Here is a 20718-nt window from a genome sequence, read left to right on the forward strand (position 1 = left end):
AAAAAAAAAAAAAGGGTTCCAAGGGTTGGCTTAATCGGCTGGGGACCACGCCTTATGAAGCGAAGGTCACTAGTTCGAATCCCCCTCTTGTGTGGACATGTCCAAAAAAAAAGTTAACCTTAGTAAACTGCTATTAATGACATTAAAAATTTAATGTGTGTTTTAAATGTTTATAAACACTTGGTACCATTTTAAATGGGCTGAAAGATATTTTCTCCATATCAGTTTGAATGAAATTTCTGTCCATTGAGGAATAGGTGGTGAATTATTCTAAATTTTATCTAATTTATTTTTGAATCTATAGGACCACATGTGAGTCTTACAAATTCAATAGTAGATTTAAAAAGGAAAAAGTCTACATACCTTCTTTAAACTACCATTTAATTGACAATGTTTCTTTCAAACTTTTTTTTTTTTTAAAAAAAAATGCTTTCAAACTTTAATTGGGACAATGTCCTTCTTTCTTAAACGAATGTGCAAGGAAATTGAAATTAGCACAACCTCACGTTTAAAGAACAAGTGTCTTCGGTTTATTCATATGCGGACTTTTAATTTTGTGGATTAATGATGGAGGATTCTTGTAGTTGCTTTTCTTTCAAAGTATCATAGATAGTAATAACAAAAGCAATCCAATGTCTTTCTCCAAATATCATAGGCCGCTCATGTAAGCTTGTCGTGCATTATAAAAAGCAATTCCATCAATATAACAGATGGCCAGAGGGGGGTGGATGCATCTGGTTTGGGCTTTGGATGGCTCCCGGTTTCTCGAACAGGGGATTGTCTTGTACCCGCATGTTGTTGATGCCTTCTTCATTTTGATTACCGAGTACATTTTAGGAGTGAAAAGTCGGACGGTTAATAATCGCTAATCGCAAATTACTTTTGAAGGCGATTAGGAAAAATTGTTAATCGTATAGACGGTTACGGTTAGTGGTTTTAGGTTTTAAAAAAACAGCTAACCGCTAACCATTAACTGCCTTTATGTATATTATAGAGTCCTCCTAAAATCCTTCCAAATGTAATGTAGCATTTAAAATTACCAATAGATCAAAATTCAATAATGATCATCTCAAAAATAACAATTAGGATTTTTTACATGAATTTTTTACGCCAGCTAAGATTATACATCAGCCCTTACTTCACATCATACTACTACAGTAAATTAACCTACTATTGCTATAGTAAATTAACATAATCTCTTATATCCTCAAAATTTTACCTCGTGTGTAACCCTTCCTCATCTTTATCTTCCTCAGCCATTTCACAAAATGCGACCGTCAAATTCTCGCAAAATGGTCCCAAATCGTGGGGTGGAAGATGAAAATGAGTGAGGGTTACGCAATGAGTAAATTTTCAGGGATATAAGAGATAATGTTAATTTACTATAATAGTATGACGTGACACAGTAACCGATTTTGTTAAGTTACTTAACAGAAATTGACTTTAGGAAATAAAATGTTATTTTGGCCTACCCTGAGGACTTATCAATTATTTTTTTATACTACATAGAATGATTTGTAATTTATGCCAACTACATGGACCTATAAATTATTTTGTATACCATAGGGAGTGATTTGTAATTTAAACCAACCACATGGATTGATTTTGCATATATATATATATATATAAATTTAGAAATGATCTCGTATGTAGCAAGTATTATCATATTACCATATAAACAACGGTTTTTTTTTTTTTAATTTTTTTTATTAAAATTGAACTTTATAAATTTTTTTAAAAAAAAATTTATTTAAAAATCGGTTAGTGGTTATTAAGGTTATTAACCTCCTTGGCGGTTAGTGAATTTTACTAACCGCTAACTGTAACCGCCTTTTCACACCTAATACATTATGAGAAAGGTTGTTATACCTGGTGGCCAAATTGTTGCCTCTCTTGACTGTCTTTTAAAATACTAGCAGCAGGTTTTTTTATTTTTTATTTTTTATTTAGAGAACAAAACTACTTTTTTATTCTCTATCAAAATACACTTTACAATAGCTTTCATTACGTTTCCATATTCCATTAAAATATTGAGAAGTGCTAGGGAGCCAAACAAATTAACCCAGAAAAATTTTCAAACTGACGTGGCAGACAAGAGAGAGAGAATTGCATTTTTTTAAAGAGATATGCTATAGTGCAATAAAAAGACCATTTTTTGCCCATAAAATTCCAAGGTGGCAAGAGGTCATAGGCCCATCAGTGGGTGGGGCCACATCAACTATGGATGGGGCCTATGACCTCTTGCCACCTATGACTTTTATAGGCTAAAAATGGTATTTTTATTGAACTATAGCTTTTCTCTTTTCTTTTTTTTTTTTAATTAAAAAACCCTTGTCATGTTAGTTTGGAATTTTTTTTTGGTTTATTTGTTTGACTCTCTAGCACTTCTTTAAAATATTATTTTTTAACAAAATACAAGTTCGTTATCTACCCTCATATTTTTTACAAAATTTCAACACAATTCTCAATGAAAAACAAAAATAGGAGAGATGAGAGAGCATAGAGAAATATTTATATTAAAATAATGTATAAGAAAGCAAAAGTAAAGTTGCTACAAGTGACTTTTTGTGATTTTTTGAAAATTTTCCTATATATAAAAAAGGGAATAAGTTATAGGACGTCTGTTGCTAGTTCTCTTAGGCTAACAATTTTTCCCTTTAACAAAAAGACCTCTTCACCTTCCCGTCATTTAGGTAAGAGTGTATAAGCGATTACGATTAGCGGTTATTGTCTTTAATTGTTAACCGCCAACCGGTTTTGATCCTCTCAACAAGGTTAAATTTTCCGTCAGAAGTTGAGTTTGTAACTCTGCTGTTATCTACTCCACTTTCGTGGCAGCAACTGCTTCCAAGTCCCTCTTCTCACTGCATCCTACTCAAACACATACATGCATGCATTTGATATCATTGCTCTAGTGGAAAAAATTATATATATATATATATATATATATATATAGACCGTGGTTATTAACCACCTCCATTTATCCTTAAAATTGTAATTTTTTTTTTTATCTTAGGTGATTAGCAAATTTTTTTAATAACTTACAAAAGAGGTTAATAGAATTTTTAATTATTAATAATATTTTTTTCATTAAAAAATCATTGACAATTTTTAATAATGTTAAAAAAATATTGACTCAATGAATAATTTATTCTTCAATAAATTATGAAGAACTGATGCCTCAAACGTCCTTCTCTCGAGTCTTCTTTTCCAACGATCTAATACTAACAGCATCGTCTCAGTTCGAGTAAGAGAATATTCAATTAGTTATAGTAAAAATATATTTTTGTCTTTTTGTACTTTAAGGAAATAAAAATGATCTTTCATTATAACTAACTTATTTTTTTCGGTGAAGATTACGAAGTAGATCCTAATTCAACGGCACACACTGACGCGCCTTAACTCCTGATTAACGGATGAAAGCCACGTGGCTCGCTTTCTTCGGATATCACAAGGCACGCGCGTGACACGTTTGGTTCTGGGGACTTTACTTCTCCGATCAGAAAGCGAAGCTTCATCCCGTGGCATTTGCTCTACTGAAATTGAGTGGCATACTGTAAGACAGCTTTTCTTTGTATTTTCACGGATTTTGTCAGGAACCAATCAGATTATATTTTTTTTTTGCTTTTTTGGTCAAATTTTTTTTAGCATGTTAGTCATAATGCGCTAGTTCTTTGCTGATATAAGTGATGAATGTGAAGATTTGATGTGAATATGGGATTGACATGGTTTTTTTTATAGTAAGATTCAATTTTTTTCTGCTTGGCCCTTGTATCTCTCTGTTGGTGCAGATGGAGCATGTGGTTGTGAATTGGGTGGTTGCATTGTGCATCAGACACTGCTTATAGCTTTTTCTGATCATTTCTTGATGGCCCCATGAGACCATTTGATTCTTTAATTGTTGTTGTGAAGTGCAAATTAAAGATTGTACCATGAGTGTTCTTTCTCATTTCACTGGGAAATCGAGCAAGTTGACGCAATTTTTTTTTTTTTTTTGATGAATAAGAAACTTCATTAAGAGCAAACAAACCAATCAACAAAGTAGCACCATATACAAGCCCTTTCATAAGGCCGAAACCACAACCTCACAGAGGTTTAAAACCAACCAAAACAAAACTAGAAAAAACACAAAGCTGCAGAAACCAGCTTGCTATCAGCAAAATTACAAGCAAAACATAAGACCACCACCAGAAAGCCTTCCCAAAAGATGGACCAGCTTTCAAAGAGAACACACTCAACAAACCAAACCAGACTACAAAAAACCTGCAGAGAGACCTACAGCAACAAATCTGCAGGTGAATTCCATGAAGAGGCTAAAATCAGATTCTCTCTAGTCTTAGGGAATTTCCCCTTCCTAGCTAGTCTAGATTGCACTTTCCAAAGGATTTTCTTCAAGAGCTGCTCCTCTGTGCTTGGTTGACTGGAGTGTTTTATATCATTTCTTGTGCACCATAAGTTGTAAACTACAGAACCTAAGACCAGGTGGCAGAGGATACCTTTAAGAGCATTATTCCCCCATTGACTGATGCCTAGCTGCATAATCTCACCCCAAATTACAGAAGGATTGTTCACTCTACATCGAAGCATACAAAACTTCCAAATTTGATATCTGAAACTACATTCAAAAAACATATGTTCTCTGCTTTCCATTTGATTATGATCGAAAAGACATTTAACATCACCATTATATCCCCACCTGATCAACTGATCACCTGTTATAAGCCTGTTCTGCATAGCAAGCCACAAAATGAAAGCATGTTTGGGAATGGCATGTGGAAACAACACCATCTTCCACCAAACAATCTCCACCTTCTTTTCGCGAAGAAGCTCCCAAGTTTCTGAGCTAACATAGGTACCTTTCCTAGAAGAAGTCCATAAAGGCTTATCATGAGGACCAATCCTTATCTGAGGAAGCCTAGCTTGGATCTCAACTAGTGCATCAGACCTGGCCAGTCTCCAAAACCAGTCACCATTAAGGATGTCAGAAGAAAGCTTAGCCTCCACACTACTCTGAGCATCATAGATAGCCCTATACCCAAAAACCTCAAACAAAATACCAGAAGGATGTCATGAATCCAGCCAAAGATGAATATTTTCCCCATTACCAACCTCAAACTTTACAAACCTTTTAGCAATATTCCTCAACTTCATAATTTTTCTCCAACTTCTTTGATTTAAAATTACAGCTTTTGTCATTTGCTGACTCTACCTATGTTACATGAATGTGATTGTCTTTTTGAATTTATTTATTTTTAGGTATTTTGAATATTTTTTTTAGAATTACTTTTGATAGCCCCATTGTCATGCCCTTGAATAGAAATTTAAAGAGGAATACAATTGTTGTGTTGATTCATGGTGTTTGTTGTATTGATCCTTGACAGATAATGTGTGCTACTGCATCATTTCGCTGCGTAGGGGCTAAATTGTTGTTAAAGATACAACATAAATAGGCTATGTATATTGTGTGACGACCAAATGATAACATAGGTACATGCTTCTATGAAGGAAGATAACTGGTTTGAGCTTGATGCGGAGGCATTTGAAGGGAAATGGTTCTGGATTCTATAATGTTAAATATATTTGTCCTTAAACCCTATACCACTTTGAGGTTAGTCATGCTATGGAATCCACCAAGATCTAATCCACTAAATATTTAACAGATTTTATGCCGGAGAAACCGGTAGTTCTATGGCTAGTAGTGTTTTTGGGCTGCAAGCAAGCCATTTGAAGAAATCTGAGTTATACTCTCACTGCTATGTTGGTTAGAGATGGTTTTAGAAACTTTTTACTTGATCCAGGAGTTGTGTTTTTTTGCATATGCAAAAGGTCCATTTTCAGAAACGAACTAGATTTGGAGTTGGATGATGTAGCATTTCAATCTTATTGTGAGAATGGTTCGTCCTTTTTCTTCCTCTACTACTTTCTTCATGTTATTTCTTATAATAGTCTGCCTTTGTTATATACATCCATTGGTGACACAATAATGGTTTCATTAGCATTTTTCCTATAACATCTATCAGTGTTTTGTGCTGCCTTCAAGTTATTTTCATTGTTTCATCACTTACCTTTAATTTTGCCTGTTAGTGGTTGAAAAACGGTTTAGACCCAAACAAACACACCTAGAGGGGATTGGATAGATGTTCCAAGACAAACTTTTCCAATTAAAATTAAGAGAGGCACAAGCCAAACAAAATCAATAAAAAAAAAATCCAAAATATAAGTGCAGTGAATAAAAAGATAATGCACGGGATTCACAAAATTTTTGTAGACTCAAAGCAAGACTTGTAATCCTACGAGTAACACACTCGATATCCGCTCCAAGGCAGCTTCAAAAAAGTGGCCTTCTTCTTAAGTGACTTGCCACGAACGAACTAGTTTGATCTCTGGAAGTCCAGCTCTAATGAACTCATTAGCCGGACCCCAACACTCAAAAGAGAATTTAGGATTTCATAGTAATTTGGTAATAAGGAGAGAAGTTAGAAAGGTTAAGCTCAAGAAAGGAATAAGCTCTCTCTCTCTCTCTCTCTCTCTCTCTCTCTTAAGCTTTTTCAGGTTTCCTCTCTATTATCTTTTCACATAAAAAATTGTGTAAAGCATGATATTTATAGGAAGGGGAATAATTTGGGTTGAACTAGGAAATCCCATTTAGAACAAAATTAGAATTCTTGTAAACTCACTCGAGCGACTGTCGAGCAAGAATCAAGTTAAGTTTTTGTTTTTGCTTATTTAACGTCCGAACTTGCAGACTCGAGCAAGTGTTTATAAAATGCAAGCCTTGAATGAAATTTCGAACCAGTCTCAACTGTAAATATAATCAATTACAATCCAAATGACCCATGTTTTGATACTAGGATTTGCCAACACAAATACAAAACCTAACAGTGGTGATTTCCTTTGTGATATCATCCAAATATCCTTTTGAATGTAGGATTTCCTATCTTGAAAGTTTAACAAAATGGGTGTTAATGGTGCAAGTTTAACTATTTGATATGTCATTGTTTCGTGATGTCTGTGGTTTATCGAAGAATTTTTTTGATTTTTTAGTCAGATTTAGCTGATCTTCTTATAAAATGTTGTGATTTGCTGTGTGTTTTTTTTCTTCTTTAGATCAACAGATATGTGACTTCCTTGTTCCTAGTTTTAGCTGTAAAGCAAAATTTCAGGTTTCTGATACGGTTCCTGCTTATCCATCTCATATTACATCTTGTAAGTCTTTGCAAAAACCGGTATGTGCATATTCCTGTACGTCAAACTACTTTATGTACAACGATTTTGTATCTCCGAATATTGCTGAACACAAGTGTATGTTTGGTTTTATTGAAGTTAATTCTTTAATCAACAACTGGGAAAGCTATGAGTTTCTTTGTTGGATCCTAGCAGGTTGTGGAGTTTAATTTATAAAAACTAAGATGTCTTCTCAAAGCAAGAGGAGAGAGATGGATGTCACGAACTTGTGAGTTGCTCAATATTGTTAAATCTCCATGCAAAGATATATATTTATATGCTCTTTACCAAGTTGGCCTTGTATCATGAGTTTTATTTCAAGATTACAATTACATTTTCACATGCTGAAGTTATGAGTGATGATCATTATTTGCTGCACCTCTCACATGTGTTAATGCTGTCCAGGATGATGCATGATTATACTGTGGAGATGATAAATGATGGACTCAATGAAATTAACGTGGAATTCCATGGTCCAAAAGAAAGTACTACCCTTACCTATTCTTCTTTGTCCTCATGATGTGTTGTATTGCAATTGTTTAGACGGATATGATCTGTGTCTTTCTCTCTCCTTGTGGGTGCATGTTAATATTGAATTCTATGAATGAATTCAGAATTTGCTTGCTGATCAATCCTAAAGAATATTAATTTTGCCAAGTCCTTGAAAACTTTATGGTCTGTATGCTTTTAAATCTTACAGCAGAGAAAAGAGATCCAATAGCTTTCCGTGTAAGTAGCAAAAGATCCTTAATATCTATCCCACCCTGAAACCTTTGTGTACGTTGTCCAATGACCCTTAGCTAAAGTGTGCATTATCCACTATCTTCCTGTTGATGTCAATAGACATACAGGGCTACATGGTGCTTAGAGATAATGGAAAATTAAATTTAAATTCAACTTGTTGATAAGGTTTTGATCCTTATTTTTCTTTTGTTTTGTTGATTTTTGAGACACTGTTTATGAAGAGAATGGTTCAGGAAAATCCAGTTTTTTCTACCATTGTCATTCCTATTTTACTGAGTGATTCCTCTGAGAGCTTTCCCTTTTTCCCCCTTTCTTAAAAGCCATTTTGGTTTTTTAGATTTTTGTTCTTTGATATTATATTCTTTGTGTTATATGACTGTGATTGTTTCAGGCCTTTATGAAGGCGGGGTTTGGAAAGTCCATGTTAGGCTTCCCGACACTTATCCATATAAGTCTCCGTCTATTGCATTTGTGAACAAGATATACCACCCAAATGTTAATGAACGGTGAGCAACTTATACCTTAAAAAGCAGTCTCATCTTTTATCATTTCCAACTAAACTCTTCTGCCCTAGTAATATTTTAACTGCTTGAACAAAGCAGCTGGAACACTGGTCATATAAAGTTCAGTTCTATAACTTCTATTACAATTTAGAAACACTACGACTGCTGGTAATATTCTTTAAGATTGTTATCAAGAAGGCTGACTTTGGTTTTTCTATTTCACCAATTGCAGATCTGGTTCTGTGTGCTTGGATGTTATTAATCAATCTTGGAGTCCAACGTTTGGTAATCATCAATTTTCAATTCCTTTTTTTTTTTGAGTAAAAGCTTCAACTATTGTGTAGGTTATTTTCTACAGTTGTCTCTATTCAAGCTTTTCATGTGTTATGGTCCCCATGTCTCCCTCCCTGGTCGGAATGTGTAACAATTTTCATGACCAATCTTTTTGTATGCTTTTACTGTTGCAGAAGTCAGCAAACTCTCTCTCTATTTCTCTCTAAACCTTTTGGATTCACTTGGATTCCTCACATAATATACCCATGATTTCTTCTGCCACAGATCTGTTAAATGTGTTTGAAGTTTTCCTTCCACAGCTCTTGCTTGATCCGAATCCTTCCCACCCATTTAATCGTGATGCTGGAGCATTGATGATGAAGGATCGGAAGCTGTATGATCAGAAAGTAAAAGGTGAAAAATTTATTACTATCTAATCTACCTTTCTTTTTGCAATACTCATGAGTTTTTTTGCAAACCAACTTCAAGGAAGAATCACGACTATCTGAAAACTTTGCAAATTGGAAGTCACTCTGCAGTGGCATAGAGGCCTTCCAAGAGGGTATTTTCATGACATTTTTGTGTGAAATGAAATTTAGGTTGATAAGATGATTTGGACTGTCTAATATATCTTGCTCATTTACATATCTCCTGAAGAAGGCCCATCAAATGGTGTGTCATCAACTTTCTGCCTGTGGCCCTGATACAAGATTCTTCCTAGATTATTCCCCACAAACTATCTTAATTACACTTTAGCCATTTAAGCGTAATTAAGATATATGCATCCATGAGAATGTTTCTTAAATTATGCAATGCAATGAACGTCATATCTGGAATTACAAATATAAGCTGTTCCACTTTTATTTGTGGAAACAGAATACTGTGAGCGATATGCAAAGAAGGAGACTATCACCAATTCCACACTTGAAGGGGAGTGTAACGATGAGGACATCAGTGACGAAGAAAGTGGTTCTAGTGATGATGATATTGCTGGACATGGCGACCCATAATGAACTTGGTGTGCATCATTCTCTGATTTCAAAACCATCTTTATAGCAGCCAGCAGCAATGAATCCCTATAATATACTAAACTCTTCAATTGTTACTAGTTTTTGCTGGATATTTCTATTGTGACACCTGTACTGATATTTAAAGATACAGGGGATGGAATGGAAAACAAAGAAACAGAAGGAATCCACATGTTAATCCATATCTTTTTACTAATGATGTATTATAAATAAGTATTTATTATAAGTTTGTGAGATTAAAGATGGTTGAATGTAGTGTGTGGCCTTCTCATGTATGTTGAGGATTTGTCCTGTATTTTTGCATGTTTATGTTAAGGTCCTATTGGTTGTTAGTTGTTACAATACTAAATGTCACATATGGCTTAAGTGCAATCTCTCAACGGTGTGATATTAAGCTCTTATTTCCAGTGGTTTATCCATTCTACTTTTTTTGGTTAAAATGGCTAATGAAAAAGCCAAAACCACCTTCATCAGCTTATCTAAAAGCAAATGCAAAATCCCTTCCTGATCAGTTTTAGTTAGCCATTTTGCATAGAAATATAGATTAAGTACTGTGAATGCTCTTAAGCACTCTCTCATCACAAGCTGATTTTTTTATGAGTGAATTCTACCAAAGCCTTTCAAATAATTGTAGTATTGGTAATATATATATAATCTTAGAAAAAAATGACAGAAGTATTAGAAAATTATGAAGGCTTCTTTTATAGATGAAGATTAAGGCCTAAGTATGGTACACGACATTTTGAATAAAAAAAAAAAAAAAAAAAACGCACACAAACACACCAAAACATAATCATGTGCATTATATCTCCCGAAAAAATTAACTAATGCCTAATAAACCTCTCTTCTCTCTATGAGTGTTGATTTATGTGTGTCAGTGTATGGGAGTTCTAAAGTCTCCCACACACACAAACACAAATTTTTTAAAAATCAAAATCTAACAAACACAAACACTCTCTCTCTCTCTCTCAAATTATCAAAATCATAGTACCGTCGTCTCGAAGCCATATTATCAAGAGATATTAGAAAAAACTTGAAAATAAAAACTTAATTTTTTTAAATCACTACTTATTTCAAAACTAAAATAAATAGATGAATTTAATCATTTAATTTATATTATAACATAATTGGTAATTTTGCACCCACAAAGAGAGTAATAACTTTAACCTTTTTTTTTCAATTAATATTTAAACATAAAGAAAATGCTTCACTTAAATTTATCGCCAAAAGCTTCAAAACCTATCGAGCCGGCATGCTCTCAAAACCTATGAGTTGTTGAGGTCCAATTGCAGCTTGAGCTATTTGTGCTTGAAGAAGTCATTGCCTGGTATTGTTGTTGGCTCATCTCAGATTACTGGCCGATCTGGGAGAAGGCAGAGCATTTATTGGTTACATACTATATATCACAAAATTCATTCAATGTGTTTAACAGTTGAGACAGATTTACCATTCTGAGAAGACCATCTTGATTCTTTATTCCCTGCTGAATGACTTTTGCTTCATTGAAGCAGGCATGTCTCTTTGATATCTACCTTCTACATTCTTTTACTAGAAGCATAGCAGATTTTAATAATCTAGACTTTTTTACTACCCACAGGGGCGTCAGTATTTATATTTACGTATCAGGTTTAAATCATGTTGAGAAATGGGTAGAAAACTATATAAGTCAACTCTAACTCGGTCTATTTAATTAAACAAGTTAAATCCCTTAACCTTAACTTGCTAATTTTATATTCATAGGTCGTATAAAAAATTGCAATCATTAACTACCCCTTTAGGTTGATGGGAATGTAACTTTAGTGTAAAGGAGGTCTCTTTCATACATAAAAATATGATAATTGACGATATATATATTTTAGTGAGAAGCCAACATAGAAGGGCATGGCATTCAAAATGTGACTGTTTCAAAATGCCGGCTGCTAATTATTCCAAACGCCACTTTTGTGCCTTTTGGCTCGTTTCTATGAACACTTACTGCAAGTCACATTATTACAGACCATTACAAGCTACCTCGGTAATATCAGCCAAGTGGCAGTCTTGACAGATATAAGCTTAATCAGCCTATTACATGCACTTTCTTCTTCTTCTGCCATTACAACTAGCCAAACCCAGTTGATAAATAAGGAAAGCATAGAGCCATTTGCACAAAAATCTGAACTCTGCCATAGGAAGAGGGACAGAATTCCCATCTGGGTACTCCCCATTTTGATCCTTGTCATCACTCCAATGGCAATTTCACAAGAGGAGGAGGTGAAGCAGGCGCTTGTTCAATTCATGGACAAACTCTCACCAGGAGGAAATGCACAAAGAGATGCCAACTGGGGTTGGAACATGACTTCAGATCATTGCAACTGGGCTGGAGTGACTTGTTATCCGCGCAGTAATTCTGTGTGGCAAATAGGTATTGAAAAATCCAGTCTCAGTGGAGTTTTTGATGCCAGTTCTGTTTGCATGGCGAAGGATCTGCTTATTCTCAGCCTGAAAGACAACACAATGCATGTAACAATAGGAGAAGAGATTGGAAAATGTAAGCAGCTGACTCACTTGTACTTAAGTGGGAACAACTTCTCTGGTAGCCTTCCTGATTCTCTCTCGTATTTGGGTAACTTGAAGAGGCTGGAGATATCTGACAATAACTTCTCTGGTGAGCTTCCTGATCTGCCTCGGATTTCAGGGCTCAGAAACTTTCTAGCTCAGATTAATAATCTGCGTGGAGGAATACCCAACTTTGATTTCTCCAACTTTGATCAATTCAACGTCTCCAACAACAATTTCAGCGGTCCAATTCCTGATGTCCATGGCCTTTTCACTGCAAACAGCTTTTTGGGTAATCCTGGATTATGTGGACAACTTGTGTCAACTACTCCCTGCCCACCTGCTCCTCCACCATCTATAATGGAACCAAAGGCATCGTCAACTAATGGCTTTCTTGTATATGCTGGCTATATGATTCTTGGCATAGTTATAGTGCTCTTCTTTGCGGTCAAATTAATCCAGAAAAAGAAGAAGAGAGAAGAAAAGGTAGATGTTCCAATTCCAAATAATAGAGTGGCAGGGGATGCAAGCATCTACAAGCCTAGTGAAACACCCATTGATCATCAGTTCAAGTTTGGTGTAAACAGGTCTGAATATTCAATGACATCTATTGAAAGTTCAGCCATTACATCTACCCTTGTACTTCTCACGAGTCCATTGGTGCCTTCTCTGCGATTTGAGGATTTGCTTAGAGCTCCAGCTGAATTGCTTGGGAGAGGAAAGCATGGAAGCCTCTACAAAGTCATGCTCGATAGTGGGGTGAATTTGGCTGTAAAGAGGATCAAGGATTGGGAAATTTCTGATGAAGATTTCCGCAGGAGGATACAGAAGATAGAACGAACCAGGCATTCAAATATATTGCCACCGATTGCATTTTATTGCTCTAAGCAAGAGAAGCTTCTTGTCTATGAATATCAGCCGAATGGCAGCCTCTTCCAGCTTCTCCATGGTAACTTCTCTTTCTCAATATATTTTCTCTACAATGTTAGTCTACCTAGTTTCTTCCATGCCCCTTCAATCATTTCTTATTAGTTTAAGCTTTTACGATAAGTGATCGTTTAACATAGTATCAGAATAAAAGTCGTGAGTTTCAAACGTGGTTTCTGTCAATTTACCCTCAATTTCAATTAAATATTTTATATCAACGCTTCACTTATTAAGGAAGAGCTTGAGTCTTAACGTGAGGGGAGTGTTAGAGTAATAAAAGACAGATTTAACATATCAAACAAGAGATTAGTACAATAAGAGAGAATAAAGCAAGCATAAATGCTTATGTATGTGGGTCTTGAATGACTTGAATCAAGAGCTTTTGTACCGGGAGAAGAATTATGAAACTATACCAATTAAGTTGATATGAATGAATAAATTTAATCATTTAATTTATATTCTAATACCCATAGACTCAAGTGTCACATGAAACCTATTTTAGTTTCTAGGTTGCTTAAGAATCTGATTACAATATTAGCACAAAACTGTACACCATGCCTCATCATTGGATCTGTGGCATGCTACATCCATTCTCTTTCTCTCTTTTTTCCCATGTATTTTCCAGGGCCTAAACGCCACGAATATCATATAAGAACTATATAAATATTTTTCTGAGTCATTGTTGATTTTCAGGACCACAAAATGACCATACATTTGACTGGGGAAGCAGACTAATTGTTGCAGCCAGCATTGCTGAGGCTTTGGCATACATGCACAAGGAGCTGCAAGAAGATGGGATAGCCCATGGCAACCTAAAATCAACAAACATTTTGTTCGACAAAAACATGAATTTATGCGTCAGCGAATACGGTCTGATGATGATGGAAAATCAAGAAGAATCATTTCTTCCCCAAACCAAAGATTTCAAAAACAAACATTTGAGTGCAGGCCAAGCATATGGCACCTTCAAGCTTGATGTCTATGGCTTTGGTGTGATCCTCCTGGAGCTCCTCACAGGAAAGCTTGTGCAGAACAATGGGCTTGATTTGGCTACATGGGTGCAGACAGTAGTGAGAGAGGAATGGACAGTAGAAGTGTTTGAGAAGGGCCTGCTCACAGAAGGTGCTAGTGAAGAGAGGATGGTGAACTTGTTGCAGATAGCCTTGAAGTGCATAAATCCTTCACCAAATAAAAGGCCTACCATGAGTCAAGTTGCAGCCATGATAGTTACATTGAAAGAGGAAGAAGAGAGCTCAATATCTTTTAATGCAGGCTCACACATATATATGGGAGACACACGTCCGCTGTGAGAGTACAAAAATTCGTCTACTCATCCCTATATCTAAATACAGAGTGTCTGCCCAGAAAGAAAAGGAAATTACATAAGAGTGTCTAAAGCACACCAGTATCCATTTGTGTGGTGAACAATTCTTTTTTTCAACATTGATGATTGTATGAATGTACTTCATCTTAAATATTATACTACAATACTCATCATCTTATAGCAATGCTTGCTAATTATACCTATCACTATTTATGAATGCACCAGTACTAGTTTGAAATGGAGAGCATCCTTGTTCTTCGCAATTTCGATAATTTTGCTCCTCTTGAATAAGAAATCGGCTCCTTTCCATTTCAGAGGATCCTTCTCCCGCAATCCTTCGAATTCATCTACTTTGAGTGCGCTAATTAAGGGTGGGCAAAAACCCACCCAACCCTCCCCCGATCCCCCCAGGCCCGCGCGGATTTTAAGTATTTTTTTGCAGGTACGGGTAGATTTCTCCCAACCCGCACGGGGCAGGGCGGGTTGCGGTTTTTGAAATTTTTTCCTTGTAGGTACCCACCCAACCCCGCATAAGTATAAAACAAAAAAACCCTAACCTTAATCATTTTTTTCTTGCGCCGTTTCTCCTCTCTCTCGTCTCTCACGTCTACTCTCTCCATCTCCTGCTCTCTATCGTCTCACTTGCTCTCTCTCTGGTCTGTTCTCTCTTTCTCGTTAGCAACTCTCTCTCCATCTCTCGTTTGCTTCTCTCTTGGTCTACGCCGCCGCTCAACATCCTCAGGCCATAGGCTACTGCGCCGCTCCAACCTCTAGACCACGATCCAGGTTTTTTTCTCTCTCAAGAGATCTCAAGTTCTTGGTCCAGATTTCAATTTTTTTTCTCCCTCGTCCAGATTTAATTCCAAGTTCTTTGGTTTAGGTTTGATTCAACATTCAAGGGTTCTAATGTAGCGGCTGTGTAACTTGTGTTTGTTTAGGAGGAGAAGAAACCTGCAGAAGAGATGAAACGAAAAAGAAAGAAGAGAAGCCGGGGGAGGAAAGAAAGGAGAGGATTTGAGGAAGAGAGAAACCCAACTACATAACTCTCCGACCTACCTCACTTCCACAACACCAACCCGTGACCTGATTTCATTGTGCTCAGTGTATGGACAATTCTTCGTAACCCGCATTAGCAGGGCGGGTGAGAAAAATATCGATACCCGCCCCGCCCCGCCCCAACCCGTGCCCACCCCTAGCGCTAATTGATTGTGATTAAATGCCATGTATGCAAGAAAAAGAAGTATCGCAGTGCCCCCCACCATCATGATTTGTCCACCTTTGGGATTTGCCTCATCTCCTCCTTAGAAAAATTTTAGCAAAATAAATCATTTTTGTAGAGGTAAGAATTAACTTATTTAATTTAATTTATTATTATTATTTTTTTTTTTTTTTTAAAAAAAAAAAACAATTAGGATGGGCATGTGGCCACTCTAAGTGGAGGAGGGGTGACTGCACAGCAACCCCAATTAAACTTCTTAGTTTTAATTTATTTTGCAAGTAAGGTTCTACATTTATTTGGATTTTTTTTTTTAAAAAAAAAAAAAAAAAGAAGAAGTAAATATACTCTATAGAACACGATTTCTTAAATGTATACTCAACCAAAAAAACACTTCTAAAATTAATGTTCACATTTATATTACATAAGAACATTTTTTCAAACCAAAAACACAAAATATTTTCTAAATCACATTAACAAACATACCCAAATGAAACTCAACAATGTGCACGTCTCTTACTTTGGAAAAAGAAGCCAACATATATTTCACTGTTTTTATAAGTTCTAATAAGACCTATTGCCAAGTATTCTTTGCATTAATTTAAATAAATAAATAAATAAAATCCTCTTTTATTTTGTCAAGTCAGAAATACCTTTTTCTTTTTCCTGTTGAAAATTTTTACCACCACAAAGGGGTGATAACTGCAGTCATGCCAAGATTGATGGGCAATCATCATTGATAGGCAACCATTTGGATCATTTGTGATTATTAAAGAAGCCACAAAGATTACTGTGGGCAATCGAATTGTGTGCAATGGTGGAGATGTTAATCATTCCCCCATTTCACTTGTGATGTGGTCAGCCATAATCTCAAAATGAGGGAGGCAAGAAAGAAGAGGGCTTTGAGGATTGTTTGATATTATTTGAGTTAATGATTAGCCCTATGCAGCTTCCTCGATTGTGTCTTCTGAACACCTGCAAGTGGTAGGCCCCTTGGATTTTGTCAAAGGAGGAAATGTACATCCATACACCAGATACATGAGTAATGAATTTGGCTTACTTTGTGGTAAAAAAAAAAAAAAACAAAAATTACTTTCCATGTGTTTTAGTTTTTTTAACTGTTTAAATTTACTTTGCCAAACATAAAGTAATTGGAACAAAAACAAAAAAGGGAAAGGAAAAAAAATCTATTTTAGGTCATGTTTGCTATCATCACTATGTCCTCTAACTCCACTTCCCCACAGCCACACCCTCACCCACCCACCTCCCTTAACCCTGCTGTTGTACATCTATATAAAACTAACAACTAAAAAATCCTCCCTCTTGGGACTCCTGTGGCGCAAACAGAATTCAAAACCAGAAAAATCTCATCTTCACCAACCAGAGACTCTGCATTTCTCTATTAATGGTTTCCTGTGTGCTTCCCATATCAAATGGTACGTATGCAACCTTTAACATCTCCTCAGTTCTCCAAAAACCCATCTTCTTTCTAATCTTGAAAATTCATTCACTCGGCTTTCATGTAATAGCAGCAAAATCCCCATCCAAAAGCATTTTGTTTTCCTCATAAAACCGAGAGAATTTGATGGTTGTCAACAGCTTAGCATAATTCCAGCTACATTAATATTTCTACTCTTGGAGTTGGAGTTAAATGTGTGTTTCAAAAGTATAAAAGACATTTGTGATAAAGATTATATTTTTAGCATACCCATCTGTCAAAATGTTTAGCATTCCCTATGAAGCCCAGAAAAAAGATGGAAGTTTGGCATACCCACCTCCTCAGCCATCTCTCTCTTCATTCTCTGCTCCTTATTACAGTACCAACTATGAGAAAGAAGCAACCTCAACATCATCTTTTAGCAGAATCAGTCCAGTACTTCTTTTGCTTATAGTAATTCTAGCAGTAATCTTCTTCATCTATGGTCTTCTCCATTTACTTGTAAGATTTTTCATGAAAGGGCCATCTTCTTCAGCTATTTATCAATCAAATGGATACCCAGAAACCTCTGGTTCTCGTGCTTTCCAAAGACAGCTTCAACAGCTCTTTCGCTTACATGACTCAGGTCTAGACCAATCTTCCATAGATGCTCTGCCTGTGTTCTACTATGTAGATATAGTGGGTTTGAAGGAGCCATTTGATTGTGCTGTTTGTCTGTGTGAATTTTCTGACCAGGACAAGCTGAGGTTGCTTCCTACTTGTAGTCATGCTTTTCACATGGACTGTATAGATACATGGCTTCTCTCAAACTCAACATGTCCGCTTTGTAGAAGGACTCTTTTGGGGCCTGGTAATCATATTGAAATTCCAGTATTTAATTTTAATGTTTCCAGGGAGCTATCAAATAGGTTTCCTAGTGATAGAGAGAATGGGCTTTCTGGTACTCATAGGCCAATAACTATAGAGGAAGATGTTGGTGAAAAGAGGGTCTTTTCTGTAAGACTTGGGAAGTTCAGAAGCTTCCATGATGGAGTTGGCAGTGGAGAGGGAGGAGGAGAGAGCAGTAGCTGTAATTTGGATGCTAGGAGATGTTATTCAATGGGTACATTTCAGTATGTAGTTGATGATTCAACTCTGCAAGTGGCATTGTCTGATAGTGGTGATGGTGATGGCAGTGGTGATGGAAGTAGTAATGTGAAGCTTGACAAAGAGAAAGGATTCTTCTCCAATTTTTCAGTTGATGGGGATGTGGAGAGCAAGAAAATCAGTGGCTGTACCAAAGGTGATAGCTTTTCTGTATCCAAGATCTGGCTGTGGTCAAAGAAGAGCAGAGTCCCAAGTTCTTCAAACAATCGAATGGATCTACCGCCTTCTTTTAATGTAAGTGTCCCAATTAATAATGAAAATCGAGCTGAATAAAATATGTATGACTACAATTTTTGTGTTCTCTATTGATAAATGAATTATTACACATATAAAAAGTCTGTTAATGTTTGTGTTCTGTTTTTCTTATTTCTAGTTATTGGGAACGAATTTACCTCTTAGTTTTCTCATCTTTTGCCTGAAATTTCAAGGGACAACAGCATGCCTGTTATGTGCGGTAGTGAAACTTCAAGATTGTTAGAGAAGTTCTTTATTGTAATTTTCTTTGGGGGAGATGTAGAAACATTAGCTTTAATTATATTATTACAATCTCATGTGAAATTTAAGGCCTCCTTTGTTAACATTTCAGATGTACATCAAACCTTTTGAAAGCTAGCTAGGATTGCTTCGCATTATCTCTCAAAAATATGGCACATGCATTTATGATCTTCACCTGAATACTACTTTCCTCCACTCTTCAGTACTCTTACCTTATTGGGCATAGCTTGGTGAAAGAAAGTCCCAAGAATCAGATTAGCCAAGAATTATGCTAATTGTAAACAGTCAATAAGCCTTTTCCTTTCAGAAAGTAAATAGGTAAGAAAGTCCCCGGAAAACATGCCTGATTATTGTCACCACCCACAAATTTCTATGCAGTGCCTATAATTTTCCATATGTTTATGCTTAAATCTACTGACTGCAATATGAAGTTAAAAATTGATGGCATTTCGGGTATAGTTAATGATTTAAGGGGGCCAGACTCATTTTCATATTGGTGTGTATAAAGTGCTCCTTTCAAATCAAATGAAGTATGATTTACTATACTTTTCTATAATACTGTCGTCATTCTCTAATCTTTAGTCATAAAAGCTCATCCTTTAACCTAAAGTTCTCTTTAGTCATGATAGCTTTGTTTCAAAGTTGGTGTGGGTCTCTCTCTCGCTCTCTCTTATCCTGGGCCTCTGGGCTTCATACAGTCACCACACATAGGTTTTTCCAGTCTTTTTGTTCTAGTCCCTCATCCTTTATTATCTTGTTCCATTGACTTACAATGAGAATCCAACAGAGTGGAAGTTGTCATGTCGCATTTAGAAAAAGTGAGAATTGTAAAAAGGGTACTTTAAAAGAAAATGTGAGACTACTAGAGGCAAATCTCTTGCATCTGCCCCCATTACATTTCTTGCAAATGTCACAGAACAGGTCATCTTCCTTTAGAAATTCACAGGAAATGCAAAATTCTGCATCCAATGGAGGGTGTAGAGATTATGGCCGCCAAAACTTGATCCAAGTTATTAGGGTCTGTCCTAAAATTTTCTTATTAGGAAAGATCAGGTATAATATTCAGCATCAAGGCCAGCCAAATCATAATATGGTGTTGTTGGAATGCTTTAGCATTGTGCGTGTAAGTGTAAAAAGATTAAATCCTATGATTAACAAGATGTCACAAGTATAAGTAGTTCATATAGCATATACTTTCCAGATGAATAGTGCAAGCTCTTTGACTAAGTTTTCCCTACTTTGCTACTCCATAGAAAACGCAATCTCTCTCTCTCTATAGGGGAAATCATAACAGTGACCAAGATTCTGATACCCCATCAAAGATTTTACCTTGGATCATAATTGTGGTGAATTGCATATTTGAATTCCTTATCTTGGGATTCTCTTTAACCACCTTTTCTTATAATCTACTTTACCTCTTAATCGGTAACCTTCACTCAAGGAAGCTCAATTTATGACTCTTTGTAATAATATTGAACAAGTTATGAATTGTCAATGTTAATGTTAAAGTAATGGTTAAGTGATTAAATTTACATCTTCCTATCAGCTTAAGCTTTTGAGATAACTGGTAATTTAATATGGTATCAGAGCCAAAGGTCCATAGATCAAACCTTGACTCTGTTATTTCACCCCTTATTTCAATTAAATATTTTACGTGTTGGACCTCACTTATAAAAAAATAGAGTTTGAACCCACAGATGAGAGGAGTGTTAAAGTAATGATTAAGTAATTAAATTTGCATCTTCCTATCAGCTTAAGCTTTTGGGATAACTAATAATTTAACAATTAATTCAACTAATTGCCAAGGGTAACATAGATATATATATATATATGTCTTGAACAAGACTTGAAGGCTAGGATTGGAT

At 35.8% G+C, this 20718-nt stretch overlaps 4 protein-coding genes across 4 annotated transcripts; 3 read left to right on the forward strand and 1 right to left on the reverse strand.

Moving 5' to 3' along the window:
- Positions 1-4275: 4275 nt before the first annotated feature.
- On the reverse strand, positions 4276-5151 carry LOC132173556 (uncharacterized). The gene is made up of 2 exons (XM_059585072.1): positions 5126-5151; positions 4276-5029 (listed from the first exon to the last, which is right to left on the reverse strand). The coding sequence occupies exons 1-2, from the start codon at positions 5149-5151 to the stop codon at positions 4276-4278; spliced, it is 780 nt and encodes a 259-aa protein (XP_059441055.1).
- Positions 5152-6208: 1057 nt separating this feature from the next.
- LOC132173794 (ubiquitin-conjugating enzyme E2-23 kDa-like) lies at positions 6209-10047 on the forward strand (the record flags this gene model as incomplete). The annotated part of the gene is given in 6 exon segments (XM_059585400.1): positions 6209-7453; positions 7630-7709; positions 8360-8474; positions 8704-8756; positions 9030-9158; positions 9621-10047. Coding segments are annotated over 6 exon segments (555 nt in total). The 3' UTR covers positions 9755-10047.
- A 1842-nt stretch (positions 10048-11889) lies between these two features.
- On the forward strand, positions 11890-14767 carry LOC132173788 (probable inactive receptor kinase At2g26730). Its single transcript, XM_059585394.1, has 2 exons — positions 11890-13256; positions 13928-14767. The coding sequence occupies exons 1-2, from the start codon at positions 11999-12001 to the stop codon at positions 14542-14544; spliced, it is 1875 nt and encodes a 624-aa protein (XP_059441377.1). The 5' UTR covers positions 11890-11998; the 3' UTR covers positions 14545-14767.
- A 2256-nt stretch (positions 14768-17023) lies between these two features.
- LOC132173789 (RING-H2 finger protein ATL46-like) lies at positions 17024-18713 on the forward strand. Its single transcript, XM_059585395.1, has one exon. It carries the CDS (start codon positions 17495-17497, stop codon positions 18629-18631), a length of 1137 nt encoding a protein of 378 aa, XP_059441378.1. The 5' UTR covers positions 17024-17494; the 3' UTR covers positions 18632-18713.
- Positions 18714-20718: the final 2005 nt, after the last annotated feature.

This window comes from Corylus avellana, chromosome ca3 (genome assembly GCF_901000735.1).
Source record: "Corylus avellana chromosome ca3, CavTom2PMs-1.0".
Classification (NCBI taxonomy): Eukaryota; Viridiplantae; Streptophyta; class Magnoliopsida; order Fagales; family Betulaceae; genus Corylus; species Corylus avellana.

Coding starts and splice junctions, on each gene's coding strand:
- LOC132173788 (XM_059585394.1), top strand. CDS start 11,999: ATGGCAATTTCACAAGAGGAGGAGGTGAAGCAGGCGCTTGTTCAATTC. Junction 13,257..13,927: donor CCTCTTCCAGCTTCTCCATG/GTAACTTCTCTT, acceptor GTTGATTTTCAG/GACCACAAAATGACCATACA.
- LOC132173789 (XM_059585395.1), top strand. CDS start 17,495: ATGTTTAGCATTCCCTATGAAGCCCAGAAAAAAGATGGAAGTTTGGCA.
- LOC132173556 (XM_059585072.1), bottom strand. CDS start 5,151: ATGAAGTTGAGGAATATTGCTAAAAG. Junction 5,030..5,125: donor TTGAGGAATATTGCTAAAAG/GTTTGTAAAGTT, acceptor TTTTGGGTATAG/GGCTATCTATGATGCTCAGA.